Consider the following 21992-nt stretch of genomic DNA (forward strand, 5'->3'; position numbering starts at 1 on the left):
TCAGATCATGTCAAAAGCAGCACTTAGTTAAAAGGAAGAAAAAATTTCAAAAACGATGAACAGGTTTTTAGATTGCTTGATAATTCAATTAGTGAATCAAACGACGGTAAAAAACTATATTTCCTGCTGATTTGTCACTGCAAATAGTGACACTGACAAAGATAGCATTACCAAAAACATAAAATCTAAAAACAAAGATAGCATTGCCACAAACTGGTTAATGTGTGTCATCTATCAAATGGGTGTATGTGAGGAGAAGAAAAACTTGAAATGCCCTAACATGTTTCAATTCAGAAATGAAAACACTTCTATCAGTATTTTCCTGAATTTGACGATTCTAAAAATTGACATCTTCAGTTATGAGTTTTGAGGCTAAAAGAAACTTCCTTAAACGGTCGGTAATAAAAGTCAGTGAGTCATGGCAAAGGGAAGACATTATCTTTCTGTTCTTGATATGGAAAATAATGTTGCAGAATCATTGTCCTGTGAAGAAGCGATGAGTACATGACAAAATATGTCTGGAAGTCTTATTTCTGGAGGTGTGCCTGGCAGTTAAGAAAACATTGTGTTGGTTTTCTGGATTTTGTGATATTGTTCTTTTTTAGCTTTAATGTGTAACTCAGTCTAAAGCAATGCTTGTTTTGTATTTGTCTAATTTGGTATACTTAAAGAGGGCTTCCCAGAATTGTTTAAGCTCTGACCCCATGAAACTTGCATCTGCCTCTGCTTGCAAGCGTTTCTGAGTCAGGAGAAGCAGCAGATGCTTCCAGGAAGAAGTGGAAGGGGATTTTTTTGGTCGGGATCAGACTCTGGCTGAAGGCCTTTCACCGCGGGGATAATTTAGGACGTTTCCCTGGTTGGGCTGGACCCTTTGGGTAGCGCCATCATCATTTCTGCCTCCGGCCAGACTCAGCCTTCAGGGGCCTCAGTCCGGCCCTCCCCTCACCCACCATGTCTGTCTGCCCCGTTCCCAGGTCTTCTCGTGGGCACCCTGGACGTGGTGCTGGACTCCAGTGCCCGCGTGGCCCCTTACCGCATCCTGCACCAGACCCAGGACTCCCAGGTCTACTGGACAGTGGCGTGTGGTAGGTGCCGTGAGTGGTGAGGGGTGCTCGGCAGGGCCTGCCCTGGAAGAGCTGTTGCCAAGAGGAAGGGGTGTGTAGCCCACATGCCTGGGCGGTGTTCCCTGCTGACAGCACAGTCCAAGGCTGCAAGAGGGAAGTGGAGGCAGCTTAGCTTCCATCTTAGAAAGGCAGCTCCACTGGTCATGGGGACAGAGTAGGAGAGGACAGCCCCATGGAGCCCCGCGTACCTCTGGGGGTGCAAGTGTGGGGCTAGCCAATGTCCACGTTCTATGCCACCTTTTCTCAAGGTAGATATAGTTGGCCTCATTCAAAGACTCCATATTTGCAAATTGGCCTGCTCAGTAAAATGTATTTGCAATCCCCAAATCAATGCTTCCAGTGATTTTGTGGTCATGTGGAGACATGGACACGTGTACATTCAAAGCAGTGAAAAATTTGACTCACCTGATGCCCATGTCCCCAGCTGAGGCAGAACAGGGCGACACTCTGCCTTCTTGATTCAGCTGTCACACCGCACTCGTGTGTCTTGTTCACGGTCTCTGCAGTGCCGTGTTTTCCCATGTTTGTGCTCATTGCTGTTGACTTGGCTGTTTAAAATGTCTCCTGAGCATAGCGCTGAGGCGCTCTTGTTCGTAAGAGCAAGAAGCCTGCGTTGTGCCTTGTGCATTAGAGCAGCTTCATTCAGGCGTGAGTGGCAGTGCTGCTGGCCATGAGCTCAATGCCAGTCAATCAGGGGCACGTATTAATAAGGTCTCTTTAAACAGAAACACGTGTAAACAGTTACGTATCGGTCAGTTGAGACGAGTGTGACTAGAGGCTCGAGGAACCTAACCCTGTATTCCCCCAGAGTACTGGTTCAGGATTCGCTAACTCACTGATTGCGGCCACCTTACAGAATCTAACCACCCGAAAAACGAGAATCCGCTGTGTCTTGGCTGAGGCTCTCTGTGTACCTGGTGGATGGGCCCCCTGTCCCACCTCCGGGCAGCTGAGAACGATCCGGGGTGTCATTCACTCCTCATCCTTGTGTTCATTCAGCAGAGGCAAAACCCCAGAAACGGGTGCTGGGGATGGGGGAGCCAGGCTCGGCAGAGATCTCCCCTCATCTCTTTGCGCTTCCCCTGGGGCTTCTTCCCCGATTCTTTGATGGGAGCAAACAGTTCTTCCGGCCTTTAAAAGTGGCATCATGCTGCCTTCTCTACATTTTTGTTTTGTGTGTTGTTTTTTTTGAGACGAGATCTCACTTTGTCACTCAGGCTGCACTGCGGCCTCCGCCTCCCAGGCTCAAGCATTCCTCCCACCTCAGCATCGTGAGTAGCTGGGACCACAGGCACGTGCCACTACGCCCAGCTAATTTTTTTTTTGTATTTTTGGTTTCGCCATGCTGCCCAGGCTGGTCTCAAACTCCTGGGCTCAAACGATCCTCCTGCCTCAGCCTCCCAAAGTGCTGGGATTACAGGCATGAGCCACAGCACCCAGATTTTCTCTACTTTTTTTTAAATCTTTATTGGGCCTATGGAGGACAGGGACCCCCTGCCTCTTAGGTGGGGCAGACACTAGGTAAGAAGGTGGCCAGGAGAAACTGAAGAGAGGGACAGTAGCTACTTGTCTGCCCAGCAGGAGCCTAGCTAGCCAGGGGCCTGGAGTCTTGTAGGAAGCTCCAGCTGCTATCTGTGGATACCTAGATTCTCAGGAAAGAGCTGGACTCATTTATACAAAGTATGGCTGTGTCTGATTAATCACATACATAGCAAAGGCCACATAAAGTTCTTTCAACTTGAGGGAAGGTATAAGTTAGCAAGCTTGCAGGCGCATAGACTGTTTTTAGGACACATAGGAGACTTAGTGACGCTCCCTGTTGGCTTCAGGGACAGGTGGAAATGTTCACTCTCACACGACTGTGATTCAGCCTGGATGTTTAATTTTTTGTTTTTTATCAGGACCATTTATTACTTTCTTTATGCACATATTCATCAGTATAAGAGGGAAAAGAGGAAGCAGCTTGAAGATTCTAGTCACTTGGATTTAGCTAATTAGGTTGCCCACTTTCATCTTGCTTCTTTGAATATGTGTTTAGGACCTGGTGAATTTATGATTTTTCTTTTACTTCACCAACCTCTTCTAGGTTCTTCCCGCAAAGAGATCACAAAACACTGGGAATGGCTGGAAAATAACTTGCTCCAGACACTGTCCATCTTCGACAGTGAGGAAGATATCACTACCTTCGTCAAGGGCAAGATACACGTAAGGTTTACTCGCCACTCCCTGTTCTCACCCTTCCCTGGCCGGCAGTGTTCTCTTGTATTATCCTATTTAATCTTCACAATGTAGGGTGCGTCCTCATTTTACAAAGGTGGTGACTGAAGTGTCAGTGCTCTTTCTCTTGGAGTTGAGAGGGGCAGAGGAACTCATGACCCAGGAAAACCCCTTCTTACCCTGGCTGGGCACTGGAGGCTGCTGAAGCCTAGTGCGGGGTTTCCATTCCTACCCAGGTGCCTTGGAAAGCGTGTGCAGATAGACAGCTCTGTTTGCCAGAGGAGATGCTGGAAACAATAGGATATTTTGAGTTATTTTTTATTGTAAAACTAACGTTATTTTAAAAGGCACATGCCCTTTACCCCAAAATTCCAATCCTTGGAGCCCCTACAGTATATTCATATACGCAGAATGTACAGTTTCAAGGGCCATGTGCGGTGGCTCACACCTGTAATCCCAGCACTTTGGAAGGCCAGGCAGGAGGATCCTTTGAGCCCAGGAGTTTGAGACCAGCCTGGCCAACATAGCGAGACCTTGTCTTTAAAAAATATATATGTATATATTTGCATATGCATACATGTATAAATAATACATGTATACACACATATGTTGTTGTTGTTGTTTTTTTTTTTTTTTTTTTTTTTTTTTTTTTTTTTTTTTTTGAGACGGAGTCTTTGCTCTGTCGCCCAGGCTGGAGTGCAGTGGCGCGAACTCGGCTCACTACAAGCTCCGCCTCCCGGGTTTACGCCATTCTCCTGCCTCAGCCTCCCGAGTAGCTGGGACTACAGGCGCCCGCCACCTCGCCCGGCTAATTTTTTGTATTTTTTAGTAGAGACGGGGTTTCACCGTGTTCGCCAGGATGGTCTCGATCTCCTGACCTTGTGATCCACCCGTCTCGGCCTCCCAAAGTGCTGGGATTACAGGCGTGAGCCACCGCGCCCGGCCGAATAATACATGTATACACACATATGTTATATATATAAACACACAGTTTAATATGTCTCCCACCAGACTGTGTGTATTAGCAGAAAAACTGGAAACAGTGCCTCCCGGTCCCATGATAAGGGAGGAAAGCAGCTGTTCTCTCTTCTGCAACCTGAGAATAATAATAGGTGCTGTGGCATTGACTGAGCGTACACAAAGTGTATACATACACTGTGCTAAGTGCTGCTTGTTCAGGGGACTTGTTAAGTCATGTATGCTATACTTAGTGCAATATTTTGCTGCCATCAAACAATGGTTATGAAAATTGTAGCGGTGTGTAAAAACTCATGGTGATCTCTAGGTTGTTTCCTCTTTGGGGATAATTAACAGGATAATGAGCATTTATCTGAATGTATGTGTCTTTTTTTTTTTTTTTTTTTTTTTTTTTTTGAGCCAGAGTCTCACTCTGTTACCTAGGAAGGAGTACAGTGGCACAATCTCAGCGCACTGCAACCTCTACCCCCTAGGTTCAAATGAATCTCCTGCCTCAGCCTCCCAAGTAGCTGGGATTATAGGCACGCACCACCGTGCTCAGCTAATTTCTCTATTTTTGGTAGAGACGGGGCAGGTGGTCAGGTACAGTAGCTCACACCTGTAATCCCAGCGCTTTGGGAGGCCAAGGCAGGCAGATCAGCTGAGGTCAGGAGTTCGAGAGCAACCTGGCCAACGTGGCAAAACCCCATCTCTACTAAAAATACAAAAATTAGCCAGGCATGGTGGCGTGCGCCTGTAATCCCAGCTACTCAAGAGGCTGAGACAGGAGAATTGCTTGAACCCAGGAGGTACAGGTTTCAGTGAGCTGAGATCGCACCACTACACTCCGGCCTGGGCGACAGAGCGAGACTCCTTGTCAGAAAGAAAAAAAAAAAAAGGCTGGGCGTGGTGGCTCATGCCTGTAATCCCAGCACTTTGGGAGGCTGAGGCGGGTGGATCACGAGGTCAGGAGATCGAGACCATCCTGGCTAACACAGCGAAACCCTGTCTCTACTAAAAATACCAAAAAAATTAGCCGGGCGTGGTGGCGGGTGCCTGTAGTTCCAGCTACTCAGAAGGCTGAGGCAGGAGAATGGTGTGAACCCGGGAGGCAGAGCTTGCAGTGAGCCAAGATCATGCCATTGCCCTCCAGCCTGGGTGACAGAGCGAGACTCCGTCTCAAAAAAAAAAGAGTGGAGATGGGATTTTGCCATGTTGGCCAGGCTGGTCTCAAACTCCTGACCTCAAGTGATCCACCCACCTTGGCCTGCCAAAGTTCTGGGGTTACAGGCGTCAGTCACCGCACCTGGCCTGAATGTATATGTCTTGTTCTTTCTGTTAGGTTATTTCCTTAAGTTAGAGTCATGGGAAGGCTCTTACTAGGTCAAAGTCGTGTGGTACAAAGTTGCTTTGGGCAGGCTCTTGTGAATTCCTGATACCAGAACGTCCCATGCCTGGACAGACATTACCAAGTTTCTCAGCTCTCCTCGGTGCACTTTGGGGTTCAAGTTGAGACCTCGTTGCCTCTGTCTCCAGGAAAACAGGTGGAGAGAGTAGAAGCAAACCTTTACTCTCTGGTGAGCAATTGGGCGGTGATAATAATAGTAGTTGTGGCGTTATTCCCTGCCTCCTATATGCCAGGCCCAAAAAACGCATCAGCAGAAAAAACTCTAAATGACTCATAGGCCAAGGAAGAAATGGAAATTAGAAAATATTTAGAATTGAGGCAGGAGGATGGCTTCAGCTGTTGGGTTGAGGCTGCACTCCAGCTTGGGTGACAGTGAGACCCTGTCTTAATTTTTTTTTAAAGTCTCTGCTCACAGCTGGTGATGACAGTAGTTCAGGGAGTTGCAGGAGCTTTATCTGGAGAGTCACACAGGCAGCATCTGTCATCCATGTGCCTTGACTGCAACCCAGCAAGAGCCGCTGACTGTTCCCACCTGTGCCTGTAGCCCTTAGACCAAGGTCCATGAGTCCTGGGTTCCCTGGGCCTCTCTGCTCCACGCTGTGACCTGTCCAGGACTGTGCAGGGCAAGCCCTTGTCCTCTTGTCTTCCTCCAGGGCATCATCGCAGAAGAGAACAAGAACCTGCAGCCCCAGGGAGACGAGGACCCCGGGAAGTTCAAGGAGGCCGAGCTGAAGATGCGGAAGCAGTTTGGGATGCCTGAGGGCGAGAAGCTGGTGAATTACTACTCCTGCAGCTACTGGAAGGGCCGCGTGCCCCGGCAGGGCTGGCTCTACCTGACTGTCAACCACCTGTGCTTCTACTCCTTCCTGCTGGGGAAGGAAGGTAAGCCAGCCCCTCAGTGTGCCCCCGCCCCCACACCCTCAGCCCCTCCCTGCCCTCAGCCTCCAGATTCTCCATCCCCACATGGCCACCAGAGGGCTCTTCCTGAAACCCAAATGCCACCTTTGCAGCCCAGGGTGGGACTGTCCAGCCTTGGCCAGGCATCCACCTGCTCCCAGCCGGCTTTTACCGTGCCCACCCCTCGCTAGTAGGGTTCTCCACATGGTGACTCCACATGCCTGCCCTGCTCTCTTCTGCTGAGCTGGCGTATTCGGGCACACATCTGCCCCGAATTCCTGGGATTCCATGCCATGCAGTGCCTTGGGTGTGTGCCACAGCCTTCATCTGCTGCAGGTCCCTCTCTGCAGACACCCCGGCCACAGGATGCGAGCCTGGTTCCCCAGCAGCTCCAGAAAGAGCCCCCAAGGTCTTAGCCATCCCCAAGCCCACCACGCCCTCCTCCCTCCTCGTCTCCCTCAGCCCACAGCCTCCCTGTGCCCCCTCCTGCCCTTGCCACTTATCTGTCACAACCAGGTGGCCAGTCACCTCCTGTCAGCAGGGGCTGGGTCCTGCTCTGTGTTGGCCAGCTGTGCTGTGACTGTTCACACATCAGTGCGCTCCCACTTAGGGGAGCTGCAGGGTGGGTCTTGATGGTTCACCTCTGCACATTGGTTCCTTTCCCCTTCCGCCACTGATGGGGCAGACACCGTGTGTGGTTGGTCTGAAAGGCAGTGGACACCTCAGTGGCCTGGTCCCTCCACATGGAGGGCATGACCCAGCCCAGCCAGGCCTGGGCATGCAGGAAGTGCTGCCCCCAGAGAGCAGTTCCCTAGGGTGGGTCTGGGGTACAGATGGGCATCAGGAGCCTCACCCTGCCAGGCCCTAACCCGCGGTGTGTCTGTCCCTGCGGGCACAGTGAGCCTCGTGGTGCAGTGGGTGGACATAACGCGTCTGGAGAAGAACGCCACCCTGCTCTTCCCCGAGAGCATCCGTGTGGACACTCGCGACCAGGAGCTCTTCTTCTCCATGTTCCTCAACATCGGCGAGACCTTCAAGCTCATGGAGCAGTTGGCCAACCTGGCCATGCGGCAGCTACTGGACAGTGAGGGCTTCCTGGAGGACAAGGTCCTGCCCAGGCCTGTCCGGCCACACAGGAACATCTCAGCCCTGAAGCGGTGCGTTACCCTCCAGGGCTGGGGTGGGCTCATGTGAGCCAGGTTTGCTGACCTTGGCTGGGACCTGCCTGGTCCAAGTGTGTAGATCTGGAGAGGGTGTCCACATTTACCCCTCATGGGCTCCCCACTTGGGAGGGAAGCCAGGTAAACAGATCATTGCAGTACCGTGTGGAGAGGCAGCAGGAGATAGCAGTGATGTCCTGACCACTAACGGGGAGGAGGCTTTTCACACTTTACTCCTCTTGGCCCTATGATGGGAAGGGTCTCTTACCATCCCTAGGTGTCAGACAAGGAAGCTGAGGCACGGAGAGGTCAAGTAAGTTGCCTGAAGTCCTCAGTGAGCAGTGGAGCCAGAATCTAGCCACCTCAGCCGGGGTGCTCTGACGCCCCCAGAAAGGCTTCGGTGAATCTGGGCTCAAGTGCACAGCCTCCATCCCACCATGATTGACAACTCTCCTGTATATCCCGAGACTCTGGCCAGAGGACCCTCCCAGCCATGGGACCCCAGGGGTCCCAAGTTTGATGTGGAAGCAGACCTCTGGGTCTGAAGCCAGCCAAGGAGCTGGGCCATGTGTGGGTCTGAGTCCCTGCTGCCCTGTCCAGAGGACTGATGGATAGGAACACATCATAGCAGCCGGCCCTCCCGGGCTGCTTACGTTTGGGCTTCTAGGTTGTAGCTTATGGGAAACTCAAGAGGCTGGCCAAGATCTCTGAGGTTCTCTGCGTCCCACAGCCAACCTGAGCACAGCCAGATTCACACCCATGTGTTCAGCAACCTCATTCCAACCAGGCCATTTCCTGCATTGCACCCACAGACTATGGTCTAGGTCCAAACTCTGGGGTCCACCCCCAGAAGCAGAAGATTGTGCCAGCATGTTGCCCTTAGGGTGTGGGTGCTGGTTGGCCGTGGGACCTTTTGGAAACAACAGTAGAGGTGGAGTGTGGCCACGCTGGCACTGCCGGTGAGGGTGCAGCCAGGCCCTGCTTAGGCCACGGCAGCCCAGGCCAGGCAGGAGGCTCCCTTTGGGGCTGGGAGGGTTTATGTGAACAGAGCCACCGAAGGGGTGGGGCCCTGGGTCTGAGATACACAGGTGTGCGTGTCTGTTAGCAGCCGCATGCTTTAGTTTTAGCTCCACACCTCCCAGTGGGGAGCTCCTCACCCAGGCTTCAAGGTGAAACCTGGGGTTAGGCCTGCCCAGGGTGGAAGAGCTGCCGGGAGCCGTCCATCTGAGTGGGACCAGTGCAGACGCTCTGGGCTCTGCCTGCCCTTCAGTACCGAGGGATGGGTTGCACGTTGCCCAGGCCAGCGTCTAGGTGTCCTTTTCAGAGCAGTCTCAGGACACATTGCTTGCTGGCCACTTCTCCGCTGGTTATGTGACTGTCTCACCTTCTGCCTGGTGACTCAGCGTGCATGTTCTATTGAACTCTCAGGTCCCTGAGCGGGACTTCCTTCAGGGAGAGCCCCAGGGATCCTGAATCTGATGTGTAAACAGGCCTGGGGAGGCCCCAAGGCTTCCTTGAGAGTGTGCTGGTCCTGACTTTGTCCCCTTTCCTCCTGTCCTCCCACCTTGTTTCCCCAGAGACCTGGACGCCCGAGCCAAGAATGAGTGCTACCGAGCCACATTCCGGCTACCCAGGGATGAGCGGCTGGACGGCCACACGAGCTGCACCCTGTGGACACCGTTCAACAAGCTGCACATCCCTGGCCAGATGTTCATCTCCAACAACTACATCTGCTTCGCCAGCAAGGAGGAGGATGCGTGCCACCTCATCATACCCCTGAGGGAGGTCAGCATCCCCTAATTGAGAGGCCAGGGCCTTTCTATCCCTGAGGGGTCAGTCAGCTCAGGGACCAGCCTGTCCTGCTCTGCCGTGGCTTACTGGGGGGCATCTGGGAGGAGGCCCTAGCCCAGACAGCCACATGTCACTCAGTGATGGGACAGGTGGAGGATGTAGGCCGAGTGAGCCCCTCCACAAGCACCTGCCCTGTGGGGGAGGCAGGTGACATGGTGGGGGCACACTGCTTGCCCTCCCAGGTCACTTGCGTGAGTTTCCGTCAGGCTTGCCTTCTGGGCCCTGCAGTTGAATTTTGGCAAAGCACTGCTCTGTGGCTGGGCTTAAAGGACCCTGTTCCTGCACCGGTCCCACATGTCATTCTCAGAGGCCACCTCACCAGTCCTCTCTGGACACACCACCTTGGCTGTGGCTCAGGCTCCAGCAGGCCATCAGAGGTCGGCTCTCCCCTGTGGGGCGGCATTGGCTCTCACTTGCTCCTTCTTGGGTTTCTTGGGCCTCCACAGTGACCCTGGTGGGAATAAGGCCATCTGTCCTGCACTACAGTGAAGGGGTGTGGAGCAAGGATAAGGCACCTTGCCCAAATAGAAAACATGAGACTGAGTCAGGACAGGTCCCAAGGACTCCTTTTCCTTGTGGCCAAGCAGGGCACTGACTGTTTAATTATAAGAAGAAGCAAGTGAGATTCTTTTATTTTTATTTATGTATTTATTTATTTTTGAGATGGAGTCTCGCTCTGTTGCCCAGGCTGGAGTGCAGTGGTGCGATCTCTGCTCACTGTTCATGCCACTCTCCTGCCTCAGCCTCCCGAGTAGCTGGGACTACAGGCATCTGCCACCATACCTGGCTAATTTTTTGGATTTTTGGTAGAGATAGGGTTTCACTGCGTTAACCAGGATGGTCTTGATCTCCTGACCTTGTGATCCGCCCACCTCGGCCTCCCAAAGTGCTGGGATTACAGACATGAGCCACCGCGCCCAGCTGAGATTCTTAAAGACTTTCCTGCCATTTGCACAAATCCCTCAAAGTGTAGCTGTAGCTGAGAATAGGTGTGGGAGAGTTGTTGCCTCAGTTTCCCCAAGAGAAGTCAGAGGGAAGGAACTCAGAAGAGCCACAGCTCCAAAAGCTCCAGGTTGAGAGTCTCAGGTGTGACCCGGACCCCACATTCTATTAGCACTAGGGCCCTGTGGATCTGTCCCGGGCACTGTACTGACCTGGCCCCTGGGCCTAGGGGTCTTCCTGACACCTGAAGCTCCATTTGAATTTCTCTTGCCGGGCCCTTGACATCTCAGATGGTAGAACCCTGGTGGAGCTCGGGGAGCAGGACTAGCCCACACTGGAGGGCTCGGGGAGCAGGACCGGCCCACGCTGGAGGGCTCGGGGAGCAGGACCGGCCCACACTGGAGGGCTCGGGGAGCAGGACCGGCCCACACTGGAGGGCTCGGGGAGCAGGACCGGCCCACACTGGAGGGCTGAGTTTGCTCTGGTGATGAACTCTGCAGCTGGTCAGGGTGGAGGCGGCCAATGCTGACCCCTCAACACACCCGCTCCTCCACGTTCCCGCCTGCAGGCTCTTGCGCACGCAGCACACTCTGCTGTGGGTGTAGTGGGCTCTTGAATTTCACTCCCAACCACGCCCTTCCGTACTTCCCTTGGGAAGTGACCCCTCTTCCACCCTTTGTCCAGGTAGAAACCACGTATCAGCCTAGATTCCAACCTCTCCCTCCTCCCTTTGTCCTACCTACAGCATGTCTTGCCAGCTCACCCCACAGAGCTCAGCCCTTCCTCTCCATGGCTGCCACCTAAGACACTGTCATCTGCTTTAGCCACTCCCTAACCACACTTAACCCCCACCTCTGCTTTGTTTTTTTGTTTCTTTTTGTTTTTTTTGGAGACAGGGTCTCACTTTTGCCTAGGCAGGAATGCAGTGGTGTGATCATGGCTCACTGCAGCCTCGATCTCCCGGGCTTAAGTGATTCTCCCACCTCAACCTCCCAAGTAGCTGGGACAACAGATGTGTGCCACCACACCTAGCTGTTTTTTTTTTTTTTTTTTTTATTTTTAACAGAGACAGGGGTTCATCTTGTTGCCCAGGCTGGTCTCAAACTTTTGGATTCAAGTGATCCTTCCTCCTCAGCCTTCCAAAGTGTTGGAATTACAGGCAAGAGCTACCACACCTGGCCCAACACACTTAGCCCCTTTATAACACATCCTCCCACAGCAACCAGCAAAATTTGAAATGTCAGTCAGAGCATGTTGGCAACCTGCTTAGAGTCCTCTAGTGTCTTCTCCCACCTGCCTCCTGTGGCCTGTGAGGCCCTCTGTGTGCCTCTGCCCCGGCACACCCCATGTATATGCTCACACACAGACATAAAAAGTGTACACACACTCCCCACCGCGTCCCCGGTCATGCTGTCCTGGCTTCTCTGGCCTTCTCTTCCTCCCTCAGGCAGTCCCACCCCACTCTGCAGGGTGACTGCTGTGCCCCTGCCCATCTCTTCCCCAGCACTCACCTGGCTGGACCAGGTCTTAGCTCGGTGGCCACCTCCCCTGGGGCCACCCAGCCTTCCCCCTTCCCAGCACTCATCCCTGCTGACTGTGCTCAGCTGGTGCATCCCTTGTCCGTCTCCCTGCCAGGCCTTGGGCTCTGCAGAGGTGCCCGCTGAAAGCCTGTCCTGTGCCCTCCACACCTCAGAAGGGTTCAGAGCCAAGCTCCAGGACCCCTGCTATCAAAAAGTGTTCCCTGGGAACAAGTGCAGGGGACAGTCCTGCAAGCAAGGGACCGCTTGCCCTGCTTTAGGACAGCCTTCTGAGAGCCAGTGACGGCCAGCAGCTGGGCTGAACACTTTACGTCATCATCCTCAGAACCGCCCTGCACGGCCAGTGTGCTCACCCCCATCGACAGGAAAAACAGGACCTTACAGGCACAGGCAGCTTGGTCGGGGTTACGTGCAGCGGGTGGCAGAGTCAGAATATGAGGGCAGTAGGGCCACTCACTGCATTGTGCCCAGGAGGGGACAGCTGCATGACAGTCTGCCATTCACAAAGCATGCCCAGTGGCAGGATCTGAGATGCAGACACCAAAAAGAGTTCTTCCACCTTCTCAGGTGACCATTGTCGAAAAAGCCGACAGCTCCAGTGTGCTGCCCAGCCCCCTGTCCATCAGCACCAAAAGCAAAATGACATTCCTGTTTGCCAACCTGAAAGACCGTGATTTCTTGGTTCAGAGGATCTCTGACTTCCTCCAGAAAACGCCATCCAAGCAGCCAGGCAGTATCGTTGGGAGCAGGAAAGCCAGCGTTGTGGACACAGAGGTGAGAAGCCCCTTGGGAGCAGCAGGGTCAGGAAGAGCCAGGGCATGCATCAGCCTCCCCGCTGGAGCCTGACCCCATGGTGCCTGCTGTGGGCCTCAGCCTAGGGGCTGATGTGTCGGAGCTGGCAGGAGACCCCTAGCCCAGACCCACACTGCCCAGCAACATCACAGCCCCTCTGCTCCCCTAGCCACACACCCTGGTACTCCTCACTCCTGCTGGGCCCAGTGCCCATGAGGAACCCTCTCTGGCCGTCCTTTCTGCATTGCTGCTGCACTGAGAGCAAAGCCACACTGTGGAGGCCCGTATACTTCGGCTTTGTGCTCATGGCCTTCCCTGCCAGGCTTTCATTCTGAAGTTCTTGCCGGTAGAACTGCAGTATCACTATTGTACCAGCAAACTTAACAATAATTCCTTAATATCATCAAATACTGTATTCACACTTCCCCGTGTACTTTTCACGGCTTGATTATTTGAACTGAGACACACAAAAGTCACACATGTCACTGTGGATTGATAGGTCTCTTAAATCCCTTTAGTCTACGGGCTTCTGTTCCACCTAGTTCTTGTTTATTCTTCCACAGTATTTTGTTGAAGGAATCGGCGACTTGTGCCATAGAGTCTCTCATTGTCTGATTTTGCTGATTGCATCCACTGCAGGCGTTTAGCAAGCTCCTGTGTCCCCTGTTTCCTTTTAAGTTGGTTGAGCAGTGAGACCGAGAGCCATGATCACATTCAGGCTTAGCTGATTTTGGTTCTGGCAAGTTTGCCTGTGGGCAGGCTCAAGGTGCTGTTTACTTCCAACAAGAGATGTCGGGCGACCGGCCACTTCTCCATGCTACTGTCTGTCATTGAGAATATGCTTGGATCCAGCAGCCAGCGGCACGCTCATTCCATTCCTCCTTTCATCTGGGAGCTGAAATTCTCCCAAAGAGGGAAGCTGACCCCAGGCACGGTTCATAGAGGAAAGGCAGAATACATCTTTTACTCTTCGTTCTTACTCTCCAGTTGTCAAAATAATGATGAGTTGGTTTTCTAGTGTCTTCCACATGTGACCAGTGAGTTTTTTGGCTTACTTTTTATTGTAATTATGAACGTATGGATTTAAGCAACTTGATGTGTGTCTTTCCACTGGAATCACTATGCTTATTCTATATGTGGCCAGAGGGGCTCATCTGGGCTGGCCCTGAGAGTCCCTGGGCACAACACTGGTCGTCTTTGATTCCTTGCTTTCTGGTGTGACAAGATGGATGTGCTGCTGCTGTCATTGAGTCTGAATTTGCAAAAACATTTGGCCATTAGAAGAGTCCATATATAAATTCACAGATCCAGCTTCTCTGGAAAAATCAGTGCCCAGCCTTGCAGGCCCCATCTCATTGGGCAGCAGGCATGGGAGCTGTGGGTGCATGTGTCCTCAGTGCTCTAGAACCGTGTGTGGTCTGGCCCAGGCAGGCCTTTACATTGTCCGCCCCAATAACAGATGCTAAATAAATTACTACATAGATGAGTGAGTGGGAAGGGGTGGGCGGAATCAGTGTGGATTGGAGATATTAAGAAAGGTGTGGTGGAGGTTGGGCTTCATCTGGGATTTCAAGAAAGAGTGAAGTTGGATTGAGTGGCAGGGGCAGTGAACAGGGTGGTCAAGCCTCCTCTGCCTCCATGAGGCCCCACACTTCCTGAAAGCTGAGTAAGCACCACTCATGGCCCCTCCCACACACTCGGCTTCATGTATGCAAACACATTTTATTGCATTCCTGTTAGGTGCCAGCTGCTATTCTAGGCCCCAGGAGTAGAACAGTGAACACATTGGACAGGGTGCATGTTCACTTAGAGCTAATATTCCAGTGAGGGAGACAGTAAGCAAATAAACATACAATATGTCAGGCAGTGATAAGGGCTGTCGGTTGAACTAAAGCAGGATGAGGGGATCAGGAGTGCCAGAGGAAAGAAGGGGGCTCCATTTTCTCTCTGTTCCTCATGGGTGACCTCTCTGATCAGGCAGCACTGAAGGAGAAACTTGAAAGAAGCAGAGGAACCAGCCATAGTGTGTCTGGGGCAGAGTGTTGGAGGCAGAGAGCACAGCAAGCTGGGAGACAGGATTGGGCGTGGCATGGGCTCCTGGGACCAGGGCTTAGGAGACTGACCAGGTGTAGGAGGTGAGACCAGAGAGGTGGCAGAAGGCCAAGTCACCGAAAGCCCGTGGACCCTGTGAGTGCTGCAGCTTTGACTCTAGGTGAGATGAGAAGCCAGTGAAGAGTCATGACCAGAGGGCAGGACCTGTTTACGTGTTAATGGGGTTACTGAGGCCGCTGACGTTGGCAGTGGATTAGAGGTGCCCCGTGTAGTACAGCACCACGTGTGGCCATGGAGCACTGGAAACCCAGCGGGTCCCAGTGGAAATGTACGGTAAGTGTTCACTATACATGGGTTTTGGAGACTTAGTATGAAAAGAAAAACATAAAATATCTCCTTTTTTTTTTTGAGAGACAGAGTCTTGCTCTGTCACCCAGGCTGGAGTGCAGTGGGGCAGTTTTGGCTCACTGCAGCCTCTGCCTCCCAAGTTCAAGTGATTCTCCTGCCTCAGCCTCCCGAGTAGCTGGGATTACAGGCATCCACCACCATGCCCAACTAATTTTGTATTTTTAGTAGAGATGGGTTTTCACCATGTTGGCCAGATAGGTCTCAAACTCCTGACCTCCGGTGATCCACCTGCCTCAGCCTCCTGAAGTGCTGGTCTTATAGGGGTGAACCACCACGCCTGGCCACTCCATCATTTTTTAATTGATTCCTGTTGAAATGCAAATATTTTGGATATATTAGATTAAGCCAAATATATTGTTCAAATTAATCTCAATTTACTTTAGGACTTTTTAATGTGGCTACTAGAAAATTTACAATTACATTTGTGGCTGTCATCATCTCTCTTGGGCAGTGCTGGACTAGAGAGTGGCAAGAGCAGAAGCAAGGAGGCCGGCTGGAGGCCGCCACAGTAGCAGGGCACAAGATGATAGAGTCCAGCATCAAAGGTAGGAGCAGTGTAGGTGGTAAGAAGGGGTCAGATTCAGGAGATATTATTGTGGTAAAACACACATAACAACATTTACCATTAAGTACATTCACATTGTTATGCCGTCACCACCATCCATCCACAGAACTTTTTCAATTTTGCAAAACTGAAACTCTGAACCCGTTAAACAGTAACTCCTCAGTCCCCACTCTCCCAGCCCCTAGCAAGCACCATTCTACCTTTTGACTCTTTGAATTGAACTATTCTAGGTAATGCACATAAGTGGAAGCATATAGTATTTTCCCTTTTGTGCCTGCCTTATTTCATTTAGCATGATGTCCTCCAGGTTCATCCTTGTTGTAGCATGCTTAAGATTTCTTTTTTAAGGCTGAATCACATGCCATTGTATGGATAAGCCACATTTTGTTCATCCATTGAAACTTGGACTGCTTCCACCTCATGGCTACTATGAGTAACACTGCTGTGAACATGGGTGTACAGATGTCTGTTTGAATCTTTGCTTTCAGTTCTTTTGGGGACATACCCGGGAGTGGAATTGCTGGATTGTATAGCAATTCTATTTTTAATATTTCGAGGAACCTCCATGCTATGCTCTATGCACCAACTATGCACCATAGATGGGTGCCAGACCACCAACTGTGACATGACTCCGTGCAGACACAGAGCCAGTAGCTGTGCTGAGGCAATGGCAGGAAGGAAAAGCGGCTCCGACAGTCCTAAGAGCCAAGGAATCCAGAAGTCACCAGAATACCCCTCACGAGAGACTCCTCAGCAAATGGAAACCTCACCAAGTGAATCTGAGAGAGCCAGTGAGACTGGGGCAGGTTTCTCAGGCTCCAGTTTATAGAGGAGGCTTTTTTATTAATGGAAGCACAAAATCCTGCTTTATTTCTACCCACAGCCTTATCGCTGCCTGGCATATTATACGGCTGAGGAAAGATCAAGAATGTGAGGGAAGCCCATGCCCTTGACAAAAACTTCTCTTCTGAAAGAAAAGAGCCCACCCCCCCGCAAAAAAAAAGGGCTGGGATTGAACAGAGCAGGAACACTTGGGGTAAAGGAGAAAAGCTTCAGATACAAGAAAGAGGTGGCCGATCCTAGAAAGTACAGGAGCAAGGGCTACACAGACCGACCACTGCAGGGAAAGGCCCCTCCAGCTGTGGAGTTCAGAAAGCTACTCTGACCCACAACCGCCCATACATAGAACATCCTGCTGAAAGAACAGGAAAAGATGCTGATCACACCCTGTACAAAGATATTGTGGGGAGAGAGTGAACCAGATAACCTTCCACAGATAATGAAAGCACACCAGAAAAACATTCCTCCAGGCAGATGAAAACTGTCCTGATGTTTTCAAGTGATCTCAAAGGAATTAGAAAAACTACAGAAACTACTAAAGAATGGCATAAATTAAAAATGTTTAGAAAGCTCAGGTTAAAAGTGACTAAACAGAAAAATATGAAGAGAGTTGACAGGACTCAGGAGGAAATAAGAAAAAAGACACATATTTCTGAAATGAAAATCAGGAACACAAGAATGAAAATACATTAAGGTAAATTAGGAAGAGACCAGAGAAAAATGGAGTCAGACGAGACTCAAACAAATAGAGAAGAAATTGTCCAGAGAAGGGATAAAGAAGTCAGGCAAAGACGATCCAACTTACGTATAATTGTAGTGCCACCCCACACCCTTCCCAGAGAAAAGTGGTGGAATAACAGGTAATAGAAACCATGATTCAGGAAAACTTAGAAAATAAGCTTGAACTTGTATAGTGGAAGGGCACATTGAATGTCTAGAAAAATCAACACAAAATAGTCAATATTGACATATAATCTCATAAAACTATTCGATTTTAAAGATTTAAAAATTAGTCCAGGCTGGGCACAGTGACTCACACCTGTAATCCCAGCACTTTGGGAGGCCAAAGCAGGCAGGTCACTTGAGGCCAGAAGTTCAAAACCAGTCTGGCCAACATGGTGAAACTCTGTCTCTACTAAAAATACAAAAATAAGCTAGGTGTGGTGGCACATGCCTGGAATCCCAGCTACTCGGGAGGCTGAGGCACAAGAATCACTTGAACCCAGGAGGTGGGAGACGGAGGTTGCAGTGGACCAAGATCCTGAAAGATTCCTCCTCAGAGAGGTATCAGACTTTGTGATACAGTAGCAACATTTTAGAATAACTTTTTGGTGGGGGTTGGGCGGGGGATGTCTCCTGGTGTGCAGTGGCACAATCTCGGCTCACTGCAACCTCTGCCTCCCAGGTTCCTGCAATCTCATGCCTCAGCCTCCTGAGTAGCTGGAACTACATGTGCGTTTCACCATGCCTGGCTGTTTGTATTTTTCGTAGAGACAGGGTTGAGATTTCACCATGTTGGCCAGGCTGGTCTTGAACTCCTGACCTAGAGTGATCCACCCGCTTCAGCCTCCCAAAGTGCTGAGATTATACAAAGTAACATTTTTAAGATACACAGTAAAAGAAGCTGTGACCCAAGGATTTTATACCCAGCCGAACTGACCTTCAGGTATAAAGACCATAGGCTGTAAAGAACGTGCAGAGGAGCTCAGGGGCTCTCTCAGCTTCTTTGGAGTCTGCTGGAGAACAGACTTCAGACAACCAAGGAGTGATGGAAGCAGCTTGGGCATGAGGACTGGTGGTAGCATTGAATATATTTAGCTGTGGAATTAAGGTTAGATAGTAGGAATAGAGGTGACAGTTTGTAAATGTTACAGTTTCTGATGATGGAGACATAGTACAATCAAAACCTGAGATCAGGAAGGAATATGAGGCTGGGCTTGGTGGCTCACACCTGTAATCCCAACACTTTGGGAGGCCGAGGCAGGCAGGTCACCTGAAGTCGGGGGTTTGAGACCAGCCTGGCCAACATGGTGAAACCTCGTCTCTATTAAAAATACAAAAATCAGCCGGGCATGGTGGTGCACACCTGTAATCCCAGCTACTTGGGAGGCTGAGGCAGGAGAATTGCCTGAGCCCAGGAGGTGGAGGTTGCACCTCCGTACTCCAGCCTGGGTGACAGAGCGAGACTCCATCTCAAAAAAAAAGGAAGGTATATGGAAAGTAGAATAAGCTCACTGATTACCTTATTAATTAAAAGTATATCCTTTTGATCAGATGTTGGCAGAGAGGGAGGAAAGTGGGAAGAAAAGGCCTACTCGCTAATTTCCATATTGCTTATAGTAGGGAATTGACATCTTAAAAAGAGAGGACTAAGGGAACTATATAATGGTATTAGCATAAAAGTATTACAGTATAAATATACACTTTTTGACACAGGGGAAAAAAACTTGAAAGGGAGAAAGGAGACAGTGAGATTAAGCATCTCTCTCAAGTTTTGTGTGAAGGTCAGCAGAAAGTAATGAGGTAACTTTTGGGAGGGCTAGAATTTGAACTGAAGTTTAACATACATACCCAGAAGTACACATACAGTTTACAACTGGATGAATCTTAGCAGAGTGAGCATAACATGTGAACAACACCCAGCTGAAGTGGGGGTGGCCTTTAGGGGAATAACAGTGCAGTTCTGTGCTGGAGAGCGACTCCTGCAGAGAAGGCAGGGGATGGGGTCCAGGTGCAGGCAGTGGGTGGGCAGGCTGGCAGTCACCTGTGGAGGGCTCAGATCGTTCCCGTGTGCTCAGTTTGACAGGAAGAAGTGTGGTTCAGTGGGATGCAAGGATGGCAGGTGGTTTTGGAGGTTTACGTGAGGTGGTTACCTCGGGGAAGCAGGGAGGACTGGACTAGGAATACATAGGATCCCAGGCAGCTCTGAGAGCCCACCTGAGGCCAGTGAGCCTGAATGTAAGGCGGGACCTGAGCCAAGCTTCTGCAGAAAGCAACCTGGTCCCCAAGCTCGGTGTCGCGCTCGACGCCTCACCAGGAGCACGCATCTGCTGTGCAGCACACACCCGGCGGTCTGGCTCCTTCCCTGGCACTAAGATTTGTGATCCTCCAAGGCACCTCACAGCCTGCAAACCCATGTGTGTCCTAGTCAGTCCCTCTGGGGGAGCTCAGGTGGGAAGCAGGGTCTCCAGGCAGGCAGCTGGTCTGCACTGGGGCTGTGCCCACTGGATTCAGGCGGCTCGTCGTAAACATGTGTTGGAGCGGACCCAAAAGCCACTTCTGTGACATCGTGGGGGGCAGAGGGGTAGACTGTGGGTGTGAGCCTAGCAGAGTTCTCTCTTTTCTTTTCTTTTTTCCTTTTATATTAATAACTTCATTGAGATAAAATTGATATGCAATACACTATACATATTTAAGGAATACAATTTGGTACGTTTTAACATGTATACCCCCATGAAGCCATCACCACAGTCAAGATCAGGGTTCTCTCAAAAAACACAGAATAGGAAGTGTCTTAGGAGGGCGCCCAGCACGTTGGCTGCTGCCCTATCCGTGGGTGCAGTGGGACCATGACCACGGGAGCAGAGCCCGCGGGAGGGTGTGAGGGTGTGAGGGGTCGAGAGCCCAGCCCAGGCCGGAGCCCGCCATGGGGAGTCTACCACCTGCAGAGCCAAGAAGCTCAGGCAGTCAGCTGGCCCCGGTTGAGCTGGGCTCTCCCACACTGGACTTTGCTTTCTGCCAAGACAGCATCACTTTGAGGCCCGTGTGGCCCTATGACGGCAGCCGCAGGCCTGGCACGCTCCCTGGGTTATCCCAACACTCCTGTCACTCTCAGGCCCGTGTGGCACCATGATGGCAGCCGCAGGCCTGGCACGCTCCCTGGGTTATCCCAACACTCCTGCAGAAGGGCCACTCGTTTCCTTGGTGGCAACTGGGTGACGCAGTCACCCCAAACCCACCCTGAGCCCAGACCAACATCATAGGCCATCGCCCAACCCTCTGTGCAGCCTAAGAAGCGTGGGTCTGCGAGTGGGCAGGGGTGTGCCTCCACGTTAGGATAGGGCCTCTCCTGTTCTTTACACTGACCTCCCTCAGAAAAGGGCCCCACAGGGTGAGCCCAGAATTCACTCCCTGAGACTGACTCGATGGTGAGGGTGGGTTTGGTTACTGAGGACTCAGTGTCCAGCAGCCAGAGAAGAGCTGAGGGCAGAGCTGCAGCCACAGCCTCCTGCCCAACCAGACAGGCTCTTCTCCATGCACCACTCACCCCCATGGCCCTTTCTGCACCGGGCCCTGGTCCGGCTCTGGGTGGACGGCGCGTCAGAGGCTGCCCGGCAGCACAGTTGTTAGGTGTCCCCTTCCCTGTTTTATTTTCTAGTCTTCCCCAGCTCCTCAGGAGGTGCCGGAGCAGCCTGCCAGCCCAGCCTCTCCCCTCAGCAGCCGACAGAGCTTCTGTGCGCAGGAGGTGCCAACCGCATCCCAGGGCCTGCTCAAGCTCTTTCAGAAAAACTCACCCATGGAGGACCTTGGAGCCAAGGGGGTGAGCCCTGAGCGCTGGCACTCCAGCCTCTGTCCAGAGCGGAGCCCTCAGGAGGAAAGCTGGATCCAGTCCTGGGCCTGTGCCTTCCTCAGGGCCCTAGGCTGACCACTGGGCAGTGCCCATCCAGGCTGCACCCTGGCAGTGTGGGACGGAGCAGGCACTCTCTCGGGGGCTCCACTGACCTGCTCAGTGGTGCTGTTTGCCACGGCCTCCAGGCCTCTGAAGGGAAGGGCCCTCCCGCTGAGGAGCTGATCTCCTGAGCCTTGGGAGGTGTGGCTCAGCGCAGCCTGGTCTTTCCCGGGAATCGTGAGGAAGGCCGCACCTGCAGGCCAGCACTGTCTGGAGGCTTTCGGCGTGGCCTAGGCCTCAGCACTCAGATGTGCTTCGGCCCCCAGGCTCCCTGATGCGCTTTTCCCTCAGGCCAAGGAGAAGATGAAAGAGGAATCATGGCACATCCACTTCTTCGAGTATGGGCGTGGCGTGTGCATGTACCGCACAGCCAAGACACGGGCACTGGTCCTGAAGGGCATCCCTGAGAGCCTCCGGGGAGAGCTGTGGCTCCTCTTCTCCGGTGAGTGGGATGCAGCCACCCCAAGCCTCAGCTCAGCCAGTCACAGCCCCCAAGCTCTCTCCATGTCTCAGCCAGTCACAGCCCCCAAGCTCTCCCCATGTGAGCTCGTCTGGTCCTGAGCCGGCCTGAA

At 51.8% G+C, this 21992-nt stretch overlaps 1 protein-coding gene across 2 annotated transcripts in view; it reads left to right on the plus strand.

Annotated features, from left to right (window-relative positions):
- TBC1D9B (TBC1 domain family member 9B) overlaps positions 1-21992 on the plus strand; it is a 40474-nt gene that overhangs the window by 1969 nt on the left and 16513 nt on the right. For both annotated transcript variants that reach the window (XM_008015534.3, XM_008015533.3), the window contains exons 2-9: positions 975-1085; positions 3211-3329; positions 6360-6588; positions 7502-7760; positions 9341-9548; positions 12662-12868; positions 21130-21291; positions 21712-21862. In XM_008015534.3, coding sequence (XP_008013725.1) covers positions 975-1085; positions 3211-3329; positions 6360-6588; positions 7502-7760; positions 9341-9548; positions 12662-12868; positions 21130-21291; positions 21712-21862 — 1446 coding nt within the window. The remainder of the gene's footprint in view (positions 1-974; positions 1086-3210; positions 3330-6359; positions 6589-7501; positions 7761-9340; positions 9549-12661; positions 12869-21129; positions 21292-21711; positions 21863-21992) is intronic.

This window comes from Chlorocebus sabaeus, chromosome 23 (assembly GCF_047675955.1).
Source record: "Chlorocebus sabaeus isolate Y175 chromosome 23, mChlSab1.0.hap1, whole genome shotgun sequence".
Classification (NCBI taxonomy): Eukaryota; Metazoa; Chordata; class Mammalia; order Primates; family Cercopithecidae; genus Chlorocebus; species Chlorocebus sabaeus.